This window comes from Zootoca vivipara, chromosome 1 (genome assembly GCF_965207765.1).
Source record: "Zootoca vivipara chromosome 1, rZooViv2.hap1.1, whole genome shotgun sequence".
Classification (NCBI taxonomy): domain Eukaryota; kingdom Metazoa; phylum Chordata; class Lepidosauria; order Squamata; family Lacertidae; genus Zootoca; species Zootoca vivipara.
Genome location: NC_142582.1, coordinates 83074866 through 83091101, shown reverse-complemented (window position 1 = coordinate 83091101; position 16236 = coordinate 83074866). Strand labels below are relative to the sequence as shown.

The 16236-nt window shown below is 43.6% G+C and overlaps 2 protein-coding genes across 5 annotated transcripts in view; one reads left to right on the top strand and one right to left on the bottom strand.

Annotated features, from left to right (window-relative positions):
- Positions 1–7740, top strand: part of LOC148687644 (uncharacterized) — a 45507-nt gene extending 37767 nt beyond the window's left edge. For all 4 annotated transcript variants that reach the window (XR_015949872.1, XM_088669099.1, XM_088669088.1 and 1 more), the window contains one exon: positions 7539–7740. Coding sequence is in view for 2 of the 4 variants with exons in the window: in XM_088669099.1 (XP_088525225.1) it covers positions 7539–7662 (124 nt within the window). In the remaining 2 variants the exon portion in view is untranslated. The remainder of the gene's footprint in view (positions 1–7538) is intronic.
- C1H11orf96 (chromosome 1 C11orf96 homolog) lies at positions 1824–7401 on the bottom strand. Its single transcript, XM_035116019.3, has one exon. The coding sequence runs from the start codon at positions 3288–3290 to the stop codon at positions 2490–2492; it is 801 nt and encodes a 266-aa protein (XP_034971910.2). The 5' UTR covers positions 3291–7401; the 3' UTR covers positions 1824–2489.
- Positions 7741–16236: the final 8496 nt, after the last annotated feature.

Sequence of the window (16236 nt, the reverse complement as noted above, 5' to 3'; positions counted from 1 at the left end):
GTAGGGTTACTTAAAAGCTATGGACAAAGGGGCAGTTTTGAGTCTCCAAGCAACCTCACTTACAGTGGGATTTCCAGATCACAAGTAATGCTGGAAATATCCGAGAAGAAAAACAGGTGACTTTTAAACAATTATTTCTTTTGAAAGTAACTTGGAAGTGGAGCATGCTTGCATTTAGGATGGAGGGTTAGCTTCCAAGTTACCGTGATATTTTTGCATTCTGGATATATAGATTATGAGTGTGTACATATGTGCATATAAAGAATATAGTTTAGTTTGTCTTCTATGGCTGGCTCACACATTTCCTGTTCTGGCTTTTTTTATAGGCTTTTGCTGCACAATAAGCACAGTATCTAGGGTGATAAACCTAACGTATCCATAAAACAGCATAAAATACCTAGTCAACCTCTGGACAGTGATACATAATAACCCATGCTTAAGCTATACATATCAGCAAGGCCTTGTAAACAGAACTCTTAAACCAGCATTTGAAACAGAATACTGATGGTGCTCTACAGAGGGTTTTTATTACAGAAACTGATGAGGAATATATCTCACTTCCTTGCTTGTCTGATTATTAATGGATTTTTCTCATGATGAACTCTAAAAGGTTTCTTGCATTTTGTTTTGTTTCTTTTTGATAAATTGAAAAATGCTGCTCTGCTGACACGCTTTAATCCAGACTAGAAACATTTCCCCTATAAACCAGAAACTCTTGGCTTCCTATATGGCTTGCTTTTGTCCTATTCTGCAGTATTTAGTGCTATTCACATCAAGGTTCTAAGTGCATTCTGTTCTGCAGCATCACCACTTAGCTGACACTTCAATCATCTTCATCTCTGCTAGTGCCTCTTATTCCAGGGGGATTTCTGGCACCAGCTCCCACTTTCATCTTTTCTCAGAAACTTGTGTTTTGAGGATCCACCCTGGTCTCTTGGTCCTCTCCCCAAATCCAAACAAGCAGAGTTAAGGACCAGTCTCATTCACAACAACTGATTTCTTGAGAAAGAGAGGCCTTTCCCTTGGGCTATTAGAAAAATTCCAAAATACAGTGTCAGGGCTCCAGGAGCATGTATGATAAATTAAAAGGCTGACATAGTGCAGTGCTTTGCTGACAGATAGTTAGAAGCATGCATTGAAGGAAGAACAGACATTAGTATTCTGATGCTTAAGAAACTGGGAGCAGCAGTTCTTACGGTCTCAGCACTTTTAGAAGTGCACTTCCCTGCACAGATGCAGCAGTTTAAAATGAAAGGTAGAAAAACTGCACATGAACGAGCAGAGGAAGGGAGCAGAGGAAAAGAGAAATATGGGCAGTTTTTTAGTTTTTACTGGGATGGGAAGCAAATAAATAAATGCCTCTTCCTAGAGTGCAGGAGTCTCTCCCCAAGCCTCCTGTCTTGCATAACAAGAACTGCAGTACTGTATCCAGTTTCAAAACTTCACAACCCTTTTGGGTTCCCAGAAGAGAAAACTGCTATCAGGCATCGGTCAATAAGCTAACCTCAACATCAAGACCTCACTACTTGAAGTTGTTATCAGAGTCACTCTGCAACATTACATTGCAGGATTTATTTATTTTTTTTAAAAAAAACTGCATTCCAACTCTCAACTTATTATATCTATATTAACCATTCCTTCATTTTAAAGCACTGTAGTAAATACACAGCATTCTGTGTGTTGCTTCTTCAGAAGATAAAAAAACAGTATGTACTTACATATTGTGGTGTACGTATACAACCATGATAATTTATGAGGGGCATGTCTATAAATATTATTATGATGTATTAAGTTCAAATGCAATTATCAATCAGTCCCAGGTGCATTGTGCAAATATATCAATTTTATTTCTCTTCTGTGGAAATAATTACAGACATTCAGGTATAAACATTTTAAGTTAATGCAGTCCAGAGTTTAAATGCAAAAATAAATATAAAGTCCAGCAGCGGATTGCATCCATAAAGCATCTCATATATATTTTTTTAACAGTTAGAAAAAGATGTGCAATTTTTCATTTATTTCCCCTTCGTTTTCTAAAAAAAAGGGAGGGGGGAGTAGAGAGAAAAACTCAGTCAATGTAAAAGCATACATACAAGCACTTTCTTTAAAAAGATTTTGACCTCACTTGCGAACTGCCCTGGGCATCTACTACATTCACACCGGATCTTTATCAGAGTTTTAAAGAAAAGAAAAGAAGGGAAAGGAAACGAGGAGGTGGCGACGCGCACGCTCTTCCCAAAGTCTCTTGTCTTGTTACAGGATTTGGATGTAGGAGGCAAAACAAGGAGGGGGCATCCGTTCCAGGCGAGGGAAAAGCCAAGCGAACAGAAACCGTCCCTTTCGGCTTGAGAAAATAGACTCTGCGGAGTTCCTCTCGGTTTCCCTTCCTTATGGAGCGCGGCGCCTTGGGGAGCGCAGGGCCAGAGAGGGGCAGCGGGTGTCCCGTCCTGTCCTGCCCGCTTCTCCTTCCTGCCCCCCTCGCGGGTCTCTCAGAGCGGGGAGTCGGAGTCGCTGGAGTCCAGGCTGTTCCTCAGGCGGCCGCAGCTGCTGAGCTTCTTCTCCCTCTGGTGCAGGCTGAGGTTCTGGGTGCTCCTCCGGAGGCACTCGAGGGACTGCAGGAAGGACTTCTTGGCTTTCTCCTCCTCCATGGGGGAGACCCCTTCCTCCTCCACCTCCTGGATCTCGTCGAAGGTCACCGGCTGCGTCTTGAAGCGCGACTGGCGGGGTCTGCGCAGCTTGCCCCGAGGCAGCTTGGCCGGCCGGCTGGGTTGAGGGAACTCCTCGGCGATGCAGACGAAGGGCGGCATCACCGCCTGGTAGCTCGAGCAGATGCCCATCAGCTCCGCGGGCTTGGCGGCGGCGGCGGCTGCAGCCATCGAGCGCGGGAAAGAAAACAAAGCAGCAGAAAAGGGAACGCCGAGAAGGAGAGCGCGCGCGCCAGAAAACAAGCGCCCCGGAGAGCGCCTCGCGCTTGGGTCTCGCTTTGTGCTTCTTCTTCGCTGCCTCGAGGCGTTTCTCTCTGTGTGTGTAATGCGAGGGAGACGTCCCGGGCGAAAAAGGCGGGAAAGCCGCTGGAGGTGGAGCGAGAGGGTGGCTTCTGCTGTTTCGCAGCCGAAAAAGCGCGCTGGTGAGGAGGGTAAATCCTGCTGGCGGCGGCGGCGGCGGTGACTCGCAGAAAGAAGCGCGCGCTCTGGTGGTGTCCCCGCGCCACGCTGCTTCAGCGCCTGGCTGGATCTCCCCGCGCTCGCAGCCGATGTATATATACCCCTCGCCTGCCCACACAGGAGCATGCTCAGATGACAAGCAATGCCATTTAAAGGCGGTGAGGCCGCTTCCCTTCCGCCTGACGACGACGTCTACGCGCGCTCCCTCCCTCCCGCCGGCGCTCTCCCTCGCCGCCGTGGGGTTATTGCTCTTCCAAGGAGCAGCGGAAAGCCCCGCCAGCATCCACCGCAGAAACGGCCGGGGGAGGGAGCGAGGGAACCCGGAAGGCGAGGCGGGGGGGGGGGAGAGAAGGACGAGGGACGCGCCAAAACACGTCGCCCCCGCCTGCTGGGGGAGGGGGGTGTTCCTGGAGAAAGCAGACGCGGAATAGGCGCGCGATGGGATCTGCCGACTTTTTCTTTCTTTTTAACTTTGAAGCAGCCGCAGGGGAAGCACAGAATCATAGAAGTCCGACTTCGATCATAGAATTGTAGAGTGGGGAGGGGTCCCAAGGGTCATCAGTCCAACCCACTGCAACGCTAGGGGATTTTATTAGCAGCGTTGGGGGGGGGGGTAAGCGTGAGAGTGTGGATTTAAATTCCGCTCCCCACATGGTCCGTTTTCTTCCTCTTTGCAGCCCCAAACTCTGGCTGCTGTTACCCCACTTGCACTGGGGAGGATTTTCACACACAAACACGACTTAAGACGGCAAAAAGATCAGTGCAGACATACATCGCTGTGTCACGTGTCGCTTGCAAAGCAGCGCTTGGTTTTTTGTCAACCCGATTTGGAAGGAAGATGTTGTGAGGATGGTCGGTCTGGGGCTCCGTCGCTTCAGCCCGCCTAACCCTTGCCTTGTGCTACAAAACGGATCCTCCAAATGGCGAAGGGTTGCATTTCGACGGACTACCGTGTGTATGGACAACACGCGTTACTTCCAAGACACAGGTTGGGATCAATAGGGCAATTCCAAAGAAGTCAAATTTCTATGGAGTGGGGGGGGGCAGTTCGGGGACCACTGCTCTCCCAAGACATTTGGCTTCTGACCGTATTGACATTTCTTTATTGGTTTTTAGTAAGAATATTTCTAATGACAAACTTAGTTGGTCTCTAAGGAATTTTTTTCTGGAAGGAATTTAATTTAATTTCTAATCTGTCCTTCATCCAGGGCATAAGACAACACACATCTATACAATACTGTATACAGGTCTCATACAATTGCATAAAACAGTAATGGAATTTCAGTTGTCTGCAGTGGTAAATTTCAGTTGTCTGCATGGAATTGGGAAAGACTTCTGTTTGAGATTTTGGACAGCCTTTGCCAGGGGTCTGACTCCTTATAAGACAGTTTGACATGTTCATATAACATACATCACCTGTAAAAGAATTGCTGCTTTCCAGCCCATATTTGCAAATGATGTGAGAGCGGCACATAACATGGTCCTGCAAACATGTTTTCAGACTTCAGGCTATGCTTGCCTCTCAAAATCACACTGACACCTCATTTGCTATGTATTCATTTCCCCTCCGTATGTAATAAGAAAGCTACTTGAGAAGAACAGTAGCCGAAGAAATATTTTTGGGCTAAACATGTAACATCAAGACGACATTTTTAAAAATCACGTCAAAAAGATTGGATTTTTAAAAACACTATATATATTTGACAATGAAAAGTTTATCTTCTAAAACTTAAACTGTTATTTTAATCAGCTGCAAAAGAAACATAGGAAAGGATCACATATCTTGTCCACAACGTTCAAAAACTTGCTCCAGGCACCTCTCCCCTGGAAAGCTTTCCTACAACCCAAAGACTGCATTAAACTGTGGCTGAAGCTATTGCATCATCCGGCTTAATTCCCGGCTCCTTTGTGAGCAGAGTATATGGCATCAAATTGCGGGTGACTTGGCAGGGCTAACCTTTGGATGTCTGTGTTACATCTACACTGACTAACATCAGTTAGACTTGCCTGGCTTTTAAAGAGCGAGGCTGGTATGGCATATACTAAGATAGGGACAGGGAAGCCTTGAATACTAGAACAGCACTAAAATAGCATTGATTTTTCTAGATTTTGTATATATACACAGGTATCTGTGTAGCTGAAAATATATTGAAATTAGCAATTAGCCTGCAGCCTGTGAGGTAGGACATACCCTTTAACAGTGTGGGGCAACTCGACTCTGCTGATAGGGGAGCTTGAAGTGAATTTGCTGTTATGTACAACACAGGTGGCACTGTGGGTTAAACCACAGAGCCTAGGGCTTGCTGATCAGAAGGTCGGCAGTTCGAATCCCTGCGACGGGGTGAGCTCCCATTGCTCAGTCCCAGCTCCTGCCAACCTAGCAGTTCCAGTTCGAAAGGACGTCAAAGTGCAAGTAGATAAATAGGTACCTACAGCGGGAAGGTAAACGGCATTTCCATGCGCTGCTCTGGTTCGCCAGAAGCGGCTTTGTCATGCTGGGCACATGACCTGGAAACTGTACGCCGGCTCCCTTGACCAATTAACGCGAGATGAGTGCCGCAACCCCAGAGTCGGTCACGACTGGACCTAATGGTCAGGGGTCCCTTTACCTTTTTACATTTTCTGGTATGGTTTGACTGGCCATGACAATGTCCCCTGTAGGGGTGGAGGACCTATTAAGATGATCTCCCCCCTTTCCAAGAGCAATAGAATCAGAATTATTCCTGAATGGTTGGGGGGGATTTTCTTGTGGACAGGACACTCCTGTCAAGGTACTAGTCTCAGTGTAGAATGGTGAGATGTGCAGGGCTACCAACATCATCACTCTAGCAGGGTTTTCCAAACTTGGATCACCAACTGTTTTTGGATCACAATTCCCATCATCTCTGACCACTGGTCCTTCTGGCCAGGGATGATGGGATTTGTAGCCCAACAACAGCTGGAGATAAAACCACTTCAGTCCAGCCATGAAGCTCGTTCAGAAGGATACTGTGGTCAACAGTCTCAAAAGCTGCAGAGAAGTTGATACAGTATAAAAGAAAAGTAGAAGCTGTGGGCTGTAAGCTTTGTTGGCAGCTCCAGCCCCATCACCTTGGAACCCCGAGGGAATGTTCAGTGGCATGTATTTATTTATTAAATTGATTAATCTTTAAACTCAAGTGAATCAGGCATCAGAGAACTTGAGCAAGTATGCTTGAGCTCATTTGTACAGCTTAAGTTCTGAACCTGCAAGTTCAGAGCAAAGGGCTATATCCAATCTTGTGCCAGCGGGTTTCCACTGGCACAATGGGATTTTCATCTCTCCTACTCCTACCCTCATTGTACCAAAAATCTGCTCCTACCCTAACTCTCTGGAGCTGATTTTGAGGGTGCAGGGGGATGGGCTGGCAGGGACAAGAGCGGAAGAGACATCAGTATAACTGCAGCACTGGATACAGCCAAAAACATATGCAACTCAACATACATGAAATGGAAGACTTGAATCCAAAGTTAATTTCAAGGATTCCACAGATTGTTCCGTTAAAGCAGGAACAATAGTCACCATTTTGTCCCTTCTTATCCACATAGTGACTGCAAAATCACAGAGTTTTGGAAGACAAAGTGAATGTTTGCTTAGAAAATACCTGGACTGAGCAGACAAGAAATAAGCAGGATAAGAAAAGACTTTCATATTCAAGAAGGGGTGTCATCTCCTGGAATCATTATGTCCTTGCAAAAGTGGCAACACAGCTTTTCGGCAGCCTTTCGAGCTACAACTGTGGTGACTTCTGTGGTGGTGGTGGTAAGATATATTAGCTGCCAACAGGAGAAGAAATTAATGATTAAAGTTCCTTGCTACAGCTTCTCAGGTTGACCTTAGGTTCAGGATCAATGGCAAGCTATTTTTGTTGGAAATACAGTTAAGTTAACAAAGTAATGATAACCCCCCCACACTCCAAAATGAAATAATTATTTATGCCTTGAATGCATTTCCTCATGAATAAATTCTATTGATTTCCATGGGATTTAGGAATGTAGATGCAGAAACTTAGGCTGCAATCCTATACATACTTAATTGGGAGTATGTTCCATTGAGCTCAATGGGATTACTTCTGAATAGACATATATATGATTGCACTATTAATCTCTCAAGTCAAAGTCCATGAGAAAAACATTGTCAGCTTTGATCTGAAATACAGCATACACTTTTGTTGACATGTAAGAAAATTTGCAGCTCATAGACGTGAAAGTAAGTATTCCACAATGGTCCTTACTCTAGATTTTAATGGAAAGCCTTAATTCATTTTGGAATTCAAGATATAGGAACTGATCCAAGTAACTATTATAGGAATGCCCAATGGGATTTTTTTTTTTACCTTTCCCTTTTAACTGCAGGCTTTCGGAAGGAACAACTACTTTGAAATTCCTTTCAGTTTCAGAAGACAAATGCTATGCAAAGAAGGGGAACTGCTGTTCAGGAGATAAACAGCCAAAACCCACTTTGGGCACATGGCACTAGTCAGGTGACTAGCCAGGTTTCTCAAGCAAATTCACCAGCAGAAGATGCTCATGAACATTATCCATTTCCTGTTGTTTACTTCCAGCATTTAGCAGTTTAAAGCATCTTTGAACAGTTTATGGGGTTTTTAAAATCAAGGCTAGCTTTCTGAAGCTCATGAAAGTTACGTCCTTTCTTTTGAAGACAAGAATGAAGCATTGCTAAGCAAATGCACAGATTTACCAATGTCTGCTTTCATAGAGCAAGCCCTATTATTTAACACCGCTGAGCATTTCTGTCATGTTGGACTGGAGCTGCTACAGAGAAAGGGCTCAACAAGAGCAATTTTCCTCTTATATAAGCAGATGTTTGACCTGTCTTAGCAACAGACCTATCAGGGAAAAAATTAAATACTCTGCACAAAGCACATTTGATTTCTAACCCATAATTAAATACTAATCATGTTCATTCTTCCCCTTCTACCCTCCCCTGTTTTTCCTCCATCTGGGTTGAGCCTTACCATTGTGATATTAAATGACTCTGGATAATTTTCTGTTGAGTCAGGGTACCATCACCTGCATGAAAATAAAAGAGATGCAATTCACCAAGCAATGGGACTCTATTTGTGTCAGTTTGGCCCATGGGGAAATCCCCTCTGAGCCCCTTTGCAACAGAAGCACATAGCAGTTGGGGCCAGTGGGTTTTGCCCAAGGAAGCCTAAATGTTTGATGAGACAATTCAGTGAAAATATGCAATGATGCAATCTTCCAACTTGAGCTTGCAAAGTGCACTAGTGTCTAAATTTGTTCCCGTGGCTTAAGTCATTGCTTTAATCTAGATCCCTTCTGGTATCTGGAAATGTGACACCTGACATATAGATGACTGATATTTCATGCCATGTGGTTGCTCCAAAGCAAGTATATTCCTTGCATAGAACAAATTCAATATAGCATATACATACAGACTATGGCTGCCCAGGATTGGAGGAGACAAGCATTCACCCCTTGTCTATATCTGGTAATGTCTGAAGTGCTGCATGTTAAATAAAATTGATAACTGGTGTTAGGGCTTCTGGCTGCTTTGCAGTTCAGAGCTATGCAAGTGTCTAGTTTGTTAGCTTTGCTATGCAGATTTTGAAGAAGTTTTTAAAAGAACAGAAAGACAGGTTCAAACAGCAAACAATCTCTGAATTCTGCACTATCCTGAGAGTCTGGCATGGTGCTATTGGGCTGAAGAGCTATAATATCAATCTAATTGTAAGGCTTGTTGCCTTGTATGTTTAAGATTCTTAACAGTAAACTCCGTAATTTTGTATGCAGAAGAGTTGTCAACATTTTAATGAAATGGCTCTAGAGAACACATCTGCAAAGCAATTTTATTTAAACAGAGAACTTTATTTGAGGCTATTGAGAAGCAGTTTTTAATGGTAGGTAACTAGGGATGCGTCAAATGTTCTCAATTCTTTTTGTTCGTCAGTTTGAGCGTACTGTAATGCTTTAGCGCAACAGATTTTTTTTAAAAAAGTATTTATTTGCTGTATTTCTACATCACCCTTCCTCCAAAAGGAGCCTAGGCTGATGTACAACAAAAGATAACACAAACAATGCACATCAATAGATAAACACATACAAAGTACCAAAAGTATCTCTAAAATAATAAAGTCTTTATAAATGACTTGGATGAAGGAATTGAGGGGATGCTCATCAAATTTGCAGACGACACCAAACTGGGAGGGGTAGCTAATGCCGCAGAAGACAGAATCAGAATTCAAAATCACCTTAACAGGTTGGAGAACTGGGTGGAAGCTAACAAAATTAATTTCAATAGGGAAAATGTAAGGTTCTGCACTTAGGCAGGAAGAACCAGATGCAAAGATATAGGATGGGGTACACCTGGCTTACTAGCAGTACATGTGAAAAAGATCTAGTCTTGGTCTTGGTGGACCATGAGACTGCATCAACAGAAGCATAATGTCCAGGTCTAGAGAAGTAATAGTACCACTCTATTCTGCCTTAGTCAGACCACACTTGGAATACTGTGTCCAGTTCTGAGCACCACAATTTAAGGAGGATGCTGACAAGCTGGAACATGTGCAGAGGAGTGCAACCAAGATGACCCAGGGTCTGGAAACCAAGCCTTATGAGGAACGCTTGAAGGAGCTGTGTATGTTTAGCCTGGAAAAGAGGAGACTGAGAGGAGATATGATAGCCATCTTCAAATATCTTAAGGACTGTCACATGGAAGAGGGAGAATGCTTGTTTTCTCCTGCTCTGGAGGGTAGGACTTGAACCAATGGCTTCAAGATGCAAGAAAGGAGATTCAGACTAAACATTCGGAAAAAACTTTCTGACAGTAAAAGCCGTTAAGCAGTGGAACAGACTCCCACAAGAGGTGGTGGACTCTCCTTCCTTGGAGGTTTTTAAACAGAGGTTGGATGGCTATGTGTCATGGATGCTTTAGCTGAGATTCCTGCATTGCAGGGGGTTGGACTAAATGACCCTTGGGGTGCCTTCCAACTCTATGTTTCTATGTTGCAAACAGCAGGGAGGACAAATTTCAGTGGAAGGGCATCAAATAGTCAGGATGCCACCACAGATAAGACCCTGCTTTGCATGCCCAAACCATGAATCCTAGTGGGGAAGATACGGAAAACCCCACTCCCACTGATCATAGGGTTTGAGTAAGCTGATATTGGAGGAGGCACTACTGCAGATACTTGGATCCTAAGCTGTTTATGGTTTTATAAGCCACTACCAAAAACTTGGATCAGGCCAGTAGCACATTGCAGCTACTGGCTACTTTTAGGATTGGTGTTACATGCTCCCATCCCACTGCCCCTGTTAATAACTGGGCAGCAGCATTCTGCACGAGCTGAAACTTCCAGGCTGTTTTCAAGGATGGTTCCACATCAATAGCCCAAACTTCAGTGGTCCAAACATGAGGTCAATACACCATGGTTTGATATCCCATTCCAGAAATGCCCATAGCTGTTGTAGCTGGAAATAGGCATGCCTTGCCATCAAGGACACCTGAAAGTTCCTTCAGGTGGAATGCTATCCCATCCAGAACAGCCTCCCAGATTTCTGCTCATAAGAACTGCCTATCCAAAGCACCTCCAATTTCAGCTGGATTCAGTTGCAGTTTATTGACCCTAATTCAGTTTGCCATTGCCTCCAAACACCAGATTCATGATTCAGAAAGAATGGAGAGCTAGAACATGCTGATAACATTGTATTCCAAATCACTATGTGACTCCAATGATCTGTTTCATATACTGTATAATAGTATGGGAACAAAGATGGAACTTGGAAATTGCCATGGGCGCAAAATGAGCCCATAGTAGGTAGGAGCATAACCACTGTGACACAGTAACCCCAACCCATAGAGTGATTCCAGGAGGATACTGTGGTCCACAGCATAAAAAGTCAGAGATAGGTGTACTCTCTCAATCCGTCGATGGGTGAATTAGTTGTAGTACAGATCTATTTCAATTTGGTTCCAGCAGCACAAACAGCCTCCTCTAATTAATTTTATTTTTCATAACTGAATATATCATTTTTTTCTGAAACGGAGCATAATTAGCAGTGATTCCATTTTAATATCTCAGCATGCCAGTCCAATCCTTTTGTGTACTTCAGCACCAATTAATGGATTTATTTCAGGGGAGAATGTGTCCTGTTTACTTCAGTTGCTATCTGCTTGCAATAAAAAATTTCAAGGTTAATCTGCCCCAGAGGTAACAGGATTTTGTACACTCTCCTTTCCATCATTTTTAGTTATTCCAGCCTTCTTTCATTTTTACATAAAAACTGATCATTGACCAACAACCCAACTCTGACAGGTTGGCATTAAAATGCACTCAGTTCAGAAAGCTTTCCATACAATACTGTTAACATTGCAGCAAAGCCGTTCCAAAATGTTCCATCAGACAGAAATAATGTGGTGTTTCTAGGCTATAAAACACTTCACTCTAGGAAAATGTTGTCTCCTTCAAACCTCCAGATCAATCATGTTTCAATAACAAACAGGCACACTTTTATGGAAGAAATATTTTGTGGCAGTTGGGAGATAGTTGTGTCAAACTGTCTACTGCATCTATTTTACCAATCTAATCTAGGGAAAATTAATTGAATCTAGTGGCAAAGAGAGAAGCTAAACCCCCACCCCCACCTCAATATGATGGAACGTACTCATAGTCCTCCTTTCGGAAAACATCTTAGGTTATAGGGTAAACTTATATAGTTACATTTTGAGTTACATTTCTCCCCACAAAAATTGATATAGAATGAAAACGAAATCCCTGTAAATGTTCCTTTGAGTGTTTTGAAAAACTGGTGAGAAACAAATGCACCATATAAATAATAATCTATGTCAGGGGTCAGCAAACTTTTTCAGCAGGGGGCCGGTCCACTGTCCCTCACACCTTGTGGGGGGCCGCACTACGGTATATTTTGGAGGGGGGGAATGAACAAATCCCTATGCCCCACAAATAACCCAGAGATGCATTTAAATAAAAGCATACCTTCTACTCATGTAAAAATACCAGACAGGCCCCACAAATAACCCAACGATGCATTTTAAATAAAAGCACACATTCTACTCATGTAAAAACACGCTGATTCCCTGACCGTCCGCCGGATTCAGAAGGGGATTGGGCCAGATCCGCCCCCCCGGGCCTTAGTTTGCCTACCCATGATCTATGTCTTCCTTGTGGACACTTCTGGAATGCTGACCCTTGCTCATGGTAGCCCGCCGCTTCTAGCACCATTTATATTTTGGATGAATTTCAAAATTGGAATAATCTGTACAGAAATCAGCATGAGGGGCAGTTGTGAGGTGTGGTACAATAAAGAGGGCTTTAGTTTCCTTCCAACTATGATTCTAATCTATATTAAACCCCTTCCACTGAAAAGGGGGGGGGAGGCAGAAGATGGGCACTAAATGGCATTTGTGTGCTGAATATGGCAGTGAAGTCTCTATTCTTTTTTTAAAACATCAATTAAAACCAGTAAAAGCAGTACATGATTATGCAAGTGGCAGTATCATAGGATGAGTGTTTCCTGTGCAGAGACAAAGCTGAGACGTTTGTTTCTGAACAATGAAAATGAAATGTTTCAGTACAGACCCTGCCACAGCAAATTACTGATATATTTCAGTTCATTTTGCTGACAGATGTCAGAGTGAATAGCAGCTCTTCTGCTAAACCATCAATCGCATGCTGCATTCTCAATAATTCAGGGCACATGGTACAAGTCTACCTCCAGCAAACAGAAGCAATTGGAACGGGTTTTTTAAAATCACGTTGTATTTGAACATGATTTTAAAATAAAAATTAAAAGGTAACAGCTACATGAAATAGCGCCTTCTGAATCTGGATTCCCTTGCAGCCATGGACCAAAGCAGTCATTTTCATTCTGATCAGCACTACTCATTCATTTACAACACTTACCATCTCCACCCACTTCCAAAGGCTTGAAAGAGCTTAACATATAGTTTTCAAGTAAGCTCTCAACTAGGAAACTCCCAGAACCAAACACGCTTAATTCCAGCAGAACTGCATCAGTTGTCATCAAATCATCCTCCACTTGGTCCATAGTTTCATACTTTGCAACTAGCTTCAAGACTGTTCTGTAACAGTCAAGCATGGCAAGACATTTATTTTACCCCACTGAATTGCATGGAGGAGGAAAATGGTGAAAATGAACTCCAGAAAGCGACCAAGGATGTCTTCTTCCTCAAAATTCTGGTCTTGACTGTTGCAGAAGCCCCTAGTCAACAGTATGAAATAGGCAGAAACTGACATGTAAGCCCATTAGAGTTATAGGGAAATGTTTCATCCTTGTTCATAACTGAAGTTAGAATCCAAGTTTAACTTTACAGTATGCCAATTTTAGAATTAGTCAAAAAATAACTTTTGCATAGGACTGTGCTGTGCACCTAACCTTCTGCACAGCATTTCCCTCTCTCTCTCTCTCTCTCTCTCTTTGATGGTATTAGCAGTAGCAGTCATTCTGATACTGGATTTCAGTAACTTTCCAGGCAACGATACTGCCCCATGAATGGAGCTATATGCCTGCTCTTTCTTAGTGTTGTTCTTCAGGCAGGACAGAGTAAAGATGAGCCTTACACTGTCTGGTAGTTTAGGGCAACATCTTTCAAGGACTAAAGTTGAACTGTTGTTGTTTAGTCATTTAGTCGTGTCTGACTCTTCGTGACCCCATGGACCATAGCACGCCAGGCACTCCTGTCTTCCACTGCCTCCCGCAGTTTGGTCAAACTCATGTTCGTAGCTTCGGGAACACTGTCCAACCATCTCGTCCTCTGTCGTCCCCTTCTCCTAGTGCCCTCCATCTTTCCCAGCATCAGGGTCTTTTCCAGGGAGTCTTCTCTTCTCATGAGGTGGCCAAAGTATTGGAGTCTCAGCTTCACGATCTGTCCTTCCAGTGAGCACTCAGGGTTGATTTCCTGAAGAATGGATAGGTTTGATCTTCTTGCAAAAGTTGAACTACATCCTTTGAAATAGTCCCTTTAAAAGGGGAAAATAGCTCAGCCCAGTCAAGTACTTCCTCAAAGAAAGCTTTATTGCAAAGCTAATGCTGGCCAGCAGGAAAGAAGAGACAAACACAAATGCCAAGCTCAGCTTCAATGTAATCCTTTTAACAAGAGCAAGAGATTCTTACTCCGATCAAACAAACACTCTTATCTCTGTGCTAGCAGAGAGCCAGGAGCTGGCTGGAGATGTGACAGTAGGGGAAGAGCAACGTGTGTTCAGGTGAACCAGAGCAAATGGCACATTGATCAAGATAGAATCAACCCTCAGCCCTTCTTGCTGGAGCCTGCACAACATGAACTATCCTGACGGGAGGAAACAGCTATCGCTGAATGCAATGGACAAAATATTTCCCTCGCTCCAGGTTGTGTGGAACCATTTTCTTCCCGTTGCCTTGTCAGCCTGCCTGAGAAAAGCAACTAGCTCCAGAACAGGCAGCTCTCACAGCAGAACATTAAACTGAAGTGGAGTTTGACTTGAAAAAGCTACCCAACCTGGGTCTCCCAGGACCAGCTCTACCTATAGGCTTCCAGTTCTGAATATGACATTGACCATCCTCCACAAGCTCAAGACACATAGAGCCAGTTCTCTGATGTCGATCACAGGCTATAGGGTTGTCTCTTTTATATTTAGGGAGCCTTCAGCATATGCTTTAACCACTGGTTTATCTCTGCTGTGCATTTCGTGGCTAGGCAATACAGTGGTTTGCTACACTATTAACAACTAGCAAAGTGCCCATTGTTATGATGAGCAGAGGATGAAGGGAAGGTTTATATACTGTGAAGACCTGCAGAGTGGAGAGGGCTGGGAATCCTCCGCAGAGAGATATTGCACTCTTACACAATCTCTGCCAGTGTAAGCCTGGCCATCTAGCACCAAGAACAGAAAATAGGTTTTACTCACACAGCGTCTCAAAAAAAACTCCCAAACAGCACATGGGGGGCACTTCTCCATATGGGAGTAACCATTCAGTTTTATGGGAGAAAAATAATGGGTTATATTTGGTGTCACTTCTGAAGCAGGGTGTGTGTAATACTGTACAAGCAGCTGGTGGGAAAGAATGTACCCTCTCTCAAAGTATTACTGCTCAAAAGCAATTTGGGGTCTCCTCTGAAGTGAAAAGGTAACAGGAGATCCAGTCCACAGGTCTCTTGCATAAAGTGCAGTTTGACCTCAATACCGTTAGATCTCTGCTTGCCCCCTTTTGTTTTTCTCAGTGGAAAGGTCAAGCCTGAGTAACGAAGTGTTTATTTAGCAACAAACAAATGCAGCAAAAATCAGCCCCAGCTCATATGAAAAATCTTGGGACACAGAAATTCACAGAAGTGGTTTCGGCTTGAGAGGGTGTGGCAGTGGTCCACAATTGAAGCAAACAAAATGTGTTGCTATAGAAACAGGGCGTTTAAAAGTAGCACACACACACACACACACAAAATCACACCCGGTAAAAGAGCTTCTATTTCCAAGCTGAAAATGTTTATGACCAGAAAAGGCAAAGTGAGTGATCAATGTGTTTAGTTAAGCAAATGCTGATAGTACTTGATTATTTTCGGCTGCACGGGCACTCATCATCATCATCTGTCATTCTACCATTCATAGGGGATGAAATATGCTGCCTTGGGCTAGGCAGTGCTGTGTTTTAGTTAGTTCTAGCGCTCCTTAGCCTCTTTTCTGCCATGGTACTTGCAGTAGCACATCAGGTGACTTGGCCAAATTGATCACTCAGGCTGTACTCTGAACAAGGTTAACAGGAATGGATGGAATGGTGCCAGCCTGGCAGTTTGATAAAAACACATGAGTGATTTCAAAGGAATTAATCTGATAACACAAATGCTTGAAAAGCAAGAGGAGCAGTGGTAGTGGTAGAGAAGCTGGAGAACTAGAAAGTCTGGATTTACTACTTAGAACAAAAAAATACCATGAAGCACCTCAAAGTGGCTTCCTTTGCTACAGAATCCATGCCTTAGTATGAAGCCTTAGCAAAGAGCCATTGCTTCTTCTGTGCTTACAATGCCGTTTTCCAATTCCTGACCAGCGGGACATAT